Consider the following 10,040-nt stretch of genomic DNA (forward strand, 5'->3'; position numbering starts at 1 on the left):
TGGTGCCGTAACCCGGTCAACCGAACGACGACGAAGGGAGAAACGGTCGAAACGGTCGGTATCTCACAAAAAAAATTGTTTAATTCTAGAGTAAGAATTTAAAAATAATGGCACGCGATCGTGCCGAAAATTTGTCGATACGATACGGTACGGTGCGTGCCGAATCGTGACGATATGTGTCTGTCAAAATAATTCTTATGTGCCGACACATAATAACATAAAATATTTATTTTCTTTAGCAACAAAATATTCTAATTATTTATTATATCTTTTTATCATATTTTTTAAATTTTATTGAAAAAATTACTTACTAATTTAAAGAATAGAGAGTTTTGAGTTGTGCCATCGGTACGGGACCTATATCGTGCCGATATCTTGTTGCCACGGTGCGGCACGGTGAATTCGGCCCGTGCCGACGAACACTTAAAACCTTGTTCTAGAGGTTTCCCAAATTATTCATTTGATAGCATTGGATGATCTATTACCACCTATATATGCATCCAATCTCATATCTCGAAATAACTTAGAAAGATAGTTAAAATTTAATTACTTTTCTTCGACTATTAGTGAGTTTAAAATATCTTTTAAACATGTTAAGTGAAAAATAATAACTCTATTTAATTAAGTAATACCAAAATAAAACACCTTTGCTCTACGTTATACCTCTTTCCTACATGTTACGTTAGCGCGCCACGAGACCATTAAAATTTTACGATTTAGTTCAACTATCAAGTGTAATTAAAGTAACGGCAGAATACTAGATAAAAACGTATACAATTTGTTTTCGTGGATGAATTGGGACGGGGTTAAAATGCAAGAAAATTTTTGGGTAAACTTAAAATACTATTCCTGTGGTTTCGCACTTTCTTACTTTAGTGCCATGTGGTTAAAATATATCAAGTTAGTGCTCTATGATTTTATTTTTATATCTTTAAAAAATAAGACTGTTGGCGGCTCTTTTCTTGTATCTAATGAAACAATACATTTTTAAAGACAGTTGAGTTTTGCCTATGTATTAGGTTTTCCAAATGTAAGGTCCCTGTTAAGTGAACTTTAATATTTTACATTTAAATTTTAAGGCTAAAATGAATCATATTCATTCGCACCAGTTAATTTTATAAAGTCATATTTGTTGGAAATCGAGAGTGGGAGTTTTGGAGACTCTGGTCTATAAATGCTCGATCCGTGCACCTTTTGGTTACAGGATAAAATTGGAACTTTACCTCCCTAATTTTCAGGATAATCCGTGAAGGGTAAAATTATTGTTCTATTCTTTTAGTGGAATAACAATTCATTCTCTTCATACCTCTATTAATTTAATAATAAAATATTACTAATTAATTTATTATATATTATTTTATTAATCTATTAGCTTGATTAATAATTAGCCAATTTGATTTATTACGATAATAAATATTTAATTAACTATTTAGTAAATTAATTTATTATTCATAATAATTAATTATCTAATTAAAAAATTAATCAATTAATATTTTGACCAATATAACTAATTAATTTATTATATTAATATTTAATTTATTATAATTTATCAAATTATTTATAGTTAGTTAATATATTAATTAACAATACTCATAGTTAATTAATTACTGTCCTAATTAATTTATCTTTTAATATTTATGATTATCTAATAGTATTCATGATTATTAATTGATTAATTAATTTGTTAAATTATTATTTAATTAATATTTAGATGTTAATTAGTTATATAAAATATTTATTATTTTAACACTATAATTACCCTTATTCCTATTGTATTTGTCTAACTATCCAAATGCTATTTTTTTTATTCTCGAAAATAATCTAATTTTTATCCAAATATAAAATTAATCTATTCCTATTTTTCGCCAAAGTTATCTCCAAAGTTGTACCTATCTCAGAAATAATAATAAAAAATTATTTTCGAATCAATCAATATGCTAGGGTATATCTTTGGAACCTGAGGTACGTAGAATTGGGTCCACACAATAGTTTCCCACGGTGAACAATTCTCCTCAGGGACCACCACAAAACGACGAAGGGAAGTGGGACAACTTTTCTATAGGGAATCTTCCAACAAAAATTTTTCATTTGATAATATTGGATGATGATCTATTGCCACATTAATTAGCATCCAATCTCATATCTCCAATTAACTTAGTAAGATCGTTAAAATTTACTTTTCTTCTACTACAAGCGAGTTTGAAATAATCTTTTAACATGCATGTTAAGTAAATAAAAGGGAAAACTTCAAAAACCCCTCCTGTGGTCTCGTAGTTTCTCACTTTGCCCCCCTGTGGTTTAAAATGTATCAAATTGTCCCCCTGTGGTTTCGTTTTTATCTTTTCGGTAGCTTTTTCGTTAATATTTCATTAAATTATATACAAAAAACTTCAAATATCTATCTAGATTTATCAAATATTCACTTTAGTATCCTTTAATTTTAACTTTATTATTGATTTAAGAGAAAAAATAATGAAATTAATAAAAAATAGAGAAAAAAGAAACCACGGGGGGCAAATTGATATATTTTAAACCACAGGGAGGCAAAGTAAGAAACTACAAAACCACAAGAAGGGTTTTTAAAGTTTTTCCTAAATAATAAATCTATTTAAGTAATAAAATAAATTAAAATACTGGTAGAATAATGATAAAAGCATACATAATTTGTTTTCATGTATGAATTGGGACAAGACTACTAAAGTGCAAGAAAATTTTCTACATTTTTAGCTCCGAAAAAAAAAGAAAGATGGCCCAATAATACTCCCCAAATAGGAATGATGATCGAATTATATTAAGACGGGCAGGTCTGAACCACCCAAGCTAAAATAATACCAAGATTGGTAGGTCAGACCCATCCGAACTAAACTAATACCAAAAAGAAATTTTCTCCCCTCGCGCACAAATCGTCTGTGCATAACATTATGTCCTTTTCTAGTTTATAAAGCAAAATATACAAAGATTAATGATGCTATACAAGATTGATGATGCTGTACATACACAAATGTTTGGCATCATTTTCTTTTTTATCCTGTAAACACTTATTTTATGTAATTTGATATATTAGTGGACACTTTTTTTTTTTTTTGGTTGGTCTGCACTTACACNTTTTTTTTTATTCTCGAAAATAATCTAATTTTTATCCAAATATAAAATTAATCTATTCCTGTTTATCGCCAAAGTTATCTCCAAAGCTGTAACTATCTCAGAAATAATAATAAAAAATTATTTTCGAATCAATCAATATGCTAGGGTATATCTTTGGAACCTGAGGTACGCAGAATTGGGTCCACACAATAGTTTCCCACGGTGAACAGTTCTCCTCAGGGACCACCACTAAACGACGAAGGGAACTGGAACAAAAATTATTGTCCCTAGAGGTTTCTCAAATTATTCATTTGATAATATTGGATGATGATCTATTGCCACATTAATTAGCATCCAATCTCATATCTCCAAATAACTTAGTAAGATCATTAAAATTTACTTTTCTTCTACTACAAGTGAGTTTGAAATAATCTTTTAACATGCATGTTAAGTAAATAAAAGGAAAAACTTCAAGAACCACCCGTGGTTTCGTAGTTTCTCACTTTGCCCCCCTGTGGTTTAAAATGTATCAAATTGCCCCCCTATGATTTATTTTTTATCTTTTTGGTAGCTTTTTTGTTAATATTTTATTAAATTATATACAAAAAAACTTCAAATATCTATCTAGATTTATCAAATATTCACTTTAGTACCCTTTAATTTTAATTTTATCACTGATTTAAGAAAAAAAAATTAATGAAATTAATAAGAAACAGAGAAAAAAGAAACCACGGGGGGCAAATTAATACATTTTAAACCACAGGGAGGCAAAGTGAGAAACTACAAAACTACAAGGAGGGTTTTTATAGTTTTCCCTAAATAAAATAATAAATCTATTTAAGTAATAAAATAAATTAAAATACTGGTAGAATAATGATAAAAACATACATAATTTGTTTTCATGTATGAATTGGCACAAGACTACTGAAGTGCAAGAAAATTTTCTATATTTTTAGCTCCGAAAAAAAAGAATGATGGCCCAATAATACTCCCCAAATAGGAATGATGATTGAATTATATTAAGACGGGCAGGCCTGACTCATCCAAGCTAAAATAATACCAATATTGGTAGGTCAGACCCACCCAAACTAAACTAATACCAAAAAAAAATTTTCTCCCAACGCGCACAAATCGTCTGTGCATAACATTATGTCCTTTTCTAGTTCATAAAGCAAAATATACAAAGATTAATGATGCTATACAAGATTGATGATGCTGTACATACACAAATGTTTGGCATCATTTTCTTTTTTATCCTGTAAACACTTATTTTATGTAATTTGATATATTAGTGGACACTTTTTGTTTTTTTTGGTTGGTCTGCACTTACACTTATATTAGGGGTGTAAAACGGGCGGGGCGGCGCGGCACGACTCCGGGCCTGGCCGTGGCCCGGTACTGCTACTGTAGCATCCGCGCTGGGACGGACCGGCCCGACTCTCTGGGCCGTGCTAGGCGGGTCCCCTAGGGCTCATAGGCCCAGCATGACACGGCATGTTATGGGCCTGGGCCGGGCCGGGCCAGAAGTGTGGCTCGTGGCCCGATGTGCGAGCCTTTGGGAGTTGGGGCCTTGGGACTTAGGGAGCCAGGCTCCCAAGGTGGAGAAAGACAAGGACCTAGGGCCTAAGGCCCTAGGCCCTGGTTGGAAGATGGGCCCAAGGCTGTAGGCCCTTATTGGAAGGTGGGCTATCTTTCGAAAAAATCAAAATTTTTTAAAAAATTCATAACTTTATTAAACTTAACATTATTTTAAAAATTTATTACTTTATAAATATTTTAAGAAAATTTATTTTTTTTATCTAACATATTAGGCAAAAGATAATTATTTTATTTTTTACAAATTTTAAATTTTTTAATAGTTTTAATAAATTTTAAAACACTCAAGGACCGGCTCGAAGCCTGGCACGACCTGCGCCATCCAGGCCCAAGGGCCATGCTCGACCATTATGATTGGATGTTATTGTATTATTTTATTCAGTATCTAATTAATGCATGAAATATATGATTAACAATTTTTAGGTAGAGTTCAGCTACTATTCACTTATGAGTATATGTTACTTTGTACTCATAAGTTTTCGTCCGTTAGATCTATCTCTTTGGTCATTTTTATCCGTTAGATCATATTATTCAACCAACCACCCACTCAACCCTAGAAGACCACTATTATCCTAACCGCATATTTCTTCATCCAACGGCCGAAAACTTAAGAGTACAAAGGACCCTATATTTATAAAAGTATAATAGCCCTAGCCTTTTAGTTATATTGTAGAGGTATGATAGTAGCATTTTGTTTTAGCAATTATTTATATTAGTACCTACTTGTTTCCACTGCTTAGTTATTTATTATTTTTGCCTCTTATAATCCTAGTGGTATAGACCGTCGGTATTGTCGACCATACCTACTGGGGACTATTGATTATAGTTTTCGAGTAGGTCTTGTGTGCTATTAGGAGCACAGCGGCCTTCATGCTTTTAAGCCATTTTCGATGACGTAACTTCTGAATTGATGATCGGCTCCATTAGACTTGATCTAGCGTATTTGAACTATCTAGAAAATAAATTTTGCGATTTTTTGATATTATTTACCTAGTGATCGAAAGGACTGACAATTAATGGTTAAAAGTAAAAATCTCACAAAAAGTTATGATGTAGCACTAAAATTTTGGATTAGAGATATTGATCTTGTTGTAGATAATATAAAAAAAATTTCTATCAAAATTTCATCTGATTTGAATACTTTTACATTGTTAAACTTACAAACGGCATACGTCAACTATTAAAAATTATTGATTTTGAATCCTTTCGATCACTTAGTAAATAATATAAAAAATATGCAAAAATTATTTTTTAGGCACTTCAAATATGCTAAATCAAGTCTGACGGAGCTGATCGTTGATTCAAAAGTCCAATAATCGAAAACGGTTTAGGAGTACAGAGACCTCTGTGCTCCTAATTAATAGCACACAAGACCTACTCTATAGTTCTCATATCTTTTTTATTAATATTTTATTTCAGAGTCTTCAGCACTAGCAACTGATCGAAATAATTAAGGAGATTTTGGATAGTTAGCATCTTTTGCCCTCTTTGTGTGTAGCTGGATCAGCTACCGGTGTATATAGTAGTTAGTATAGTATTTTGAGGTTTGAAGTGATTAGAGATATTGTACCATTTTAAGGACTGGTGTGATGATAATTGTATATTTACAGTGTTGTTATAGTATATAGTTTTTATTTTTTTCTAATATCTGTTGTTGTTAGAGTTTAGTTAATTTTTTTTAAACAGTTTTTGTTAACGCTTCGTATGTATAAGATGGGTCTGTTAACGTAATCCGAATTTTCGCTGTAATCCGAGCGTGACAGTGGTGGAGATATAGGAAATAAGGATTTCATTGATCCATGACTAATTAGCAGTTTTACTGAATTAGGTCATTTCTTGAACTTCATACCCTGCAACATTGCCAAGATTTCATTGTAAGTCAAATTATGTTTTGGTCTTTTGCTAGTTTGATGGTGTCAGAGGCTATTATTGAATTTTTTTAAAGGAGAAATGCCATATGTTTTCTTTATGGACCTTTCATTTGAACTTGTTCAACTGTGTCCATTTCAAACTTGCCTCATTTACGAACTTCGTCTATTTTCATTTAATATAACGAAGAAACCTCAGAAACAAGAAAGAAAGTGAGCAGGAGAAAGATCTATTCCCTACCATGAACCATCCTAGAAAACTAGAAATAAATTAAATATGTAGGTAATACATGGCCTCGGAATTTTACTGTACCTAGAGAGTATTTGTTTGTTTAGAAGATGGTTATTGGACACGCAAGCTTTTTGTTTAAAATTACTCTTTTCGGTTGTGGAACTTAAAATTACGGCTAAATTGAACGTAATTTCAATTGCAGCAGTTGAATTGGCTTGTTATTTTAAATGCGCTAGTTATATTGATATGCATCAAACCGGATACCATTAAAATTTTAGTTGTAATTGCATGCGATCAAACAGCTCCAAATTAAAATTTTCATATTTCAAATGAAAAATTAATTTTCAATAAATTTGAACATCATTATGATTAAATTTTAAGGGCTGATTTGGGGATTATAACGGAGAACAATAAATTTTCCCTCAGCATGTTGTTGGTCGACACGTTCACGAATGTCACATCAAAAATTGTATTTGTGGAATAAGCAGTGTTAGTTCAAGAAATTTTACAATGCAGCAGTCACACAATATTATTTTAAAAAGTTAATACAAATATTTTTGTTAATAATTATAATTGTATGGATAAAAAAAATAATAATCTGATTGATTGGTGATGCCATATTAGTAATATAACTAATGCATTCTAAATTATTTGGTACTAGTTCTAACAGCACTTCACAAAATTAGCAATGCATTTATACTTTTTCTATTCAAAGAGTGATTTTTTTGGTCAGAGTTTTATCATATTTTTATTATTTTAAATAAACTAAAAAAGTAAAAATATTATTTAATATTATCGATGGAATGAGTGTGAAATTGCTATGGAGTACTGTATGTGCAAAAAATAATAAAAAGAAAAAAGAAAAATAGCCCACAACATTTATTAAAAGAGCAATACCTTGTAAACATCATACATAGAGGCTGTAACATATATCTCTCTCTCTCAAATGTAATAGTACGTGGCCAAACCAAACAGATGCGTTCTAATTTTTATAAGCTTATTATATATATCTCCAATCATTCTTATTATTACTAGTAACTAGAATTAAAGCCATATATAGTAACCCTATATATATATAATATAGTGTAGTAATATGTATTCGGATTATGCGGTCGGGTAAGACGCGTGCATGGCGAGTCCGCACATTCCTTGGGAAGAATCCACATCTCGCTGTATCCTCATGAATCCACGCTCGCCCCACGTCGTTCCCCATGAGTTTTTTATGAGCCAATACTTAGTTCCGTCGACGGCCGTTCCGTACCCGATGGCCGTGACCGCGTGGTCCAGATCCGTCCCGCACGGGCCGGTGAAAACGCCGCCTTGGTAGTGCTGAAAATTCATGTCGCCTCCGTCGATGGCGACGGACACCGGCTGGTTCGCCACCGCGCTCAGCAGGGCCGACTCGCTGTTCGCCGGCACGTCCTCGTGGCCGCTGATGGTGGCTGCGGAGGACGCCTGGGCTGAGTTGCACGTGCCCTGCATTGCCTGGTATGGGTAGGCGTCTTCGGTCGCCAGGCCGCCGTTGCTGACGATGAACTGGAAGGCGCCGTCCATGATGCCGCCATTGCACGAGTAGCCGTCATTGTTGCAGTCGAGAAGCTCTTGCTCCGACAGGGAGATCAGCTGCCCTGTTTTGATCTGGGTGATCCCTTCTGTCGCCGCCACCGCGGAGAATGCCCAGCAACATCCTGCATATGTACATATATACTATGTATATATTATCCAATTTCATGTAGTAGGCCGTGTGTGGTTCGCATAATTTTATTTCGAGAATCATATACTTCAATAAAAGAATCTATTGATCTTAAAAGTAAGCAGTGCAAGTGTCAGGACTATATATATTGAGAGAGATCGACTACTATATTTTTATGAATATAATCGTCTTTGAATTATATATATATATATATATATATATATATATATATATATATATCATCTTTGTCCGGCATTACCGCAATTGCCTTGATCTTTGATGGGAGTAACTGCGCCTTGAGACCTCCAGTCCATGCTATCCGGTGTCGAGCTGTCGGTGTATCTGAACGGTGACTGCGCCGCCGCATCGGGGCGTGGGGTCGGCCTGAACCCGAGGTACGAGGCTCTGAACTCCTCGTTGGTGAGGTCGGTGAAGCGGTTGGGGCCGAGCGTGTACGACCGGTTGCCGGCCCGGTTGGCTGACTCAATGTACTCGACGTTCGCTTTGAAGATCCTAAACCGCCGCTCCTTCTCGGCGGCGTCCTTGTACACACGGCCGTGCTGGGCCATCCACTGCTCGTGCATGCGCCGCACGGACGCTGTCGACGTGTGGTTCCTTGCGGTGCGGGTGGCCGATGCGGTGGCCGACGCCGCCGAGAGGAGGAAGAAGAGTAAGAGGAAACGGGTGGCAGTAGTACTAGAAGCCATGTTGGTATATGAATTTTGATAGAGTTAATTAGTGAGTTTGTAGTTGGGAATGCACGTAGTTGTGTATATATTTTTGCATGGCTAGTTAGGGTTTATATAGGGCTAGGATTATTGAAGGGTTTTTGAGTTTAGACGTGAATTCAACGTTCCCCGTGATTTGCGGGAAAAGAGAAACGGACTAGGGGAAATGCATTGACGTGACTTTAATTTGCATGGTGGAGGTCGACGTTAACGTGGAGCGAGCCACGAAAGAAGCAGATCAAATGGACACCTTAACTCTTAAGCACTCTTAATTAGAGATCTTAAAAAAATATATATAAATTACTATTTAATATAAATACTAAAACCTCATTATTTGATAGTTTAAACTTTTGATCAGTTGATTTTCATAATTTAACACGGTATCAAAATACTAAAGCTTAACATACTTAAAATTTATATTTATATCTTAGTAGCTTCTTTCTTATATAATAAATAAACAATATATTTTTAAAAACAGTTGAGTTTTGCCTGTGTAATAGGTTTCCAAAAATGAGGCTTGTGTTAAGTGAACTTTTTTACATTTAAATTTTAAGTCTAAAATAAATCAGATTCATTTGAGCCGGTTAATTTTGAAATCATGCTTGTTGATAGCATCAACTTTTTAGGTTTTAAGACATCGAGAGTGGGAGTTTTTGGAGAGTCGTGTCTACAAAGGCTTCTAGGATTTAACTTTGGAAACTCAGGTACGGAGACTTGGGTCAACACAATCGTTTCACCATGTTTCTTCCAAAAAAAACAGAATAGTTTCCCATGGCACCGTAACCAGGTCAACAATTCTATTCATGGGACCACCCCCGAACGACGAAGGGAAGTTCCAC

General features: G+C 34.1%; 1 protein-coding gene across 1 annotated transcript; it reads right to left on the bottom strand.

Annotated features, from left to right (window-relative positions):
- Positions 7,655-9,227, bottom strand: LOC109722038 (senescence-specific cysteine protease SAG39-like). Its single transcript, XM_020249894.1, has 2 exons — positions 8,733-9,227; positions 7,655-8,468 (listed from the first exon to the last, which is right to left on the bottom strand). The coding sequence occupies exons 1-2, from the start codon at positions 9,178-9,180 to the stop codon at positions 7,885-7,887; spliced, it is 1,032 nt and encodes a 343-aa protein (XP_020105483.1). The 5' UTR covers positions 9,181-9,227; the 3' UTR covers positions 7,655-7,884.

Source organism: Ananas comosus, linkage group 16 (assembly GCF_001540865.1).
Source record: "Ananas comosus cultivar F153 linkage group 16, ASM154086v1, whole genome shotgun sequence".
Classification (NCBI taxonomy): domain Eukaryota; kingdom Viridiplantae; phylum Streptophyta; class Magnoliopsida; order Poales; family Bromeliaceae; genus Ananas; species Ananas comosus.

What these genes read in the sequence shown, in the direction of transcription:
- LOC109722038 (XM_020249894.1), bottom strand. Translation starts at nt 9,180, where the DNA reads ATGGCTTCTAGTACTACTGCCACCCGTTTCCTCTTACTCTTCTTCCTC. An exon ending in CAAAGATCAAGGCAATTGCG is followed by an intron (nt 8,469 to 8,732) that starts GTAATGCCGGAC and finishes GTACATATGCAG; the next exon opens with GATGTTGCTGGGCATTCTCC.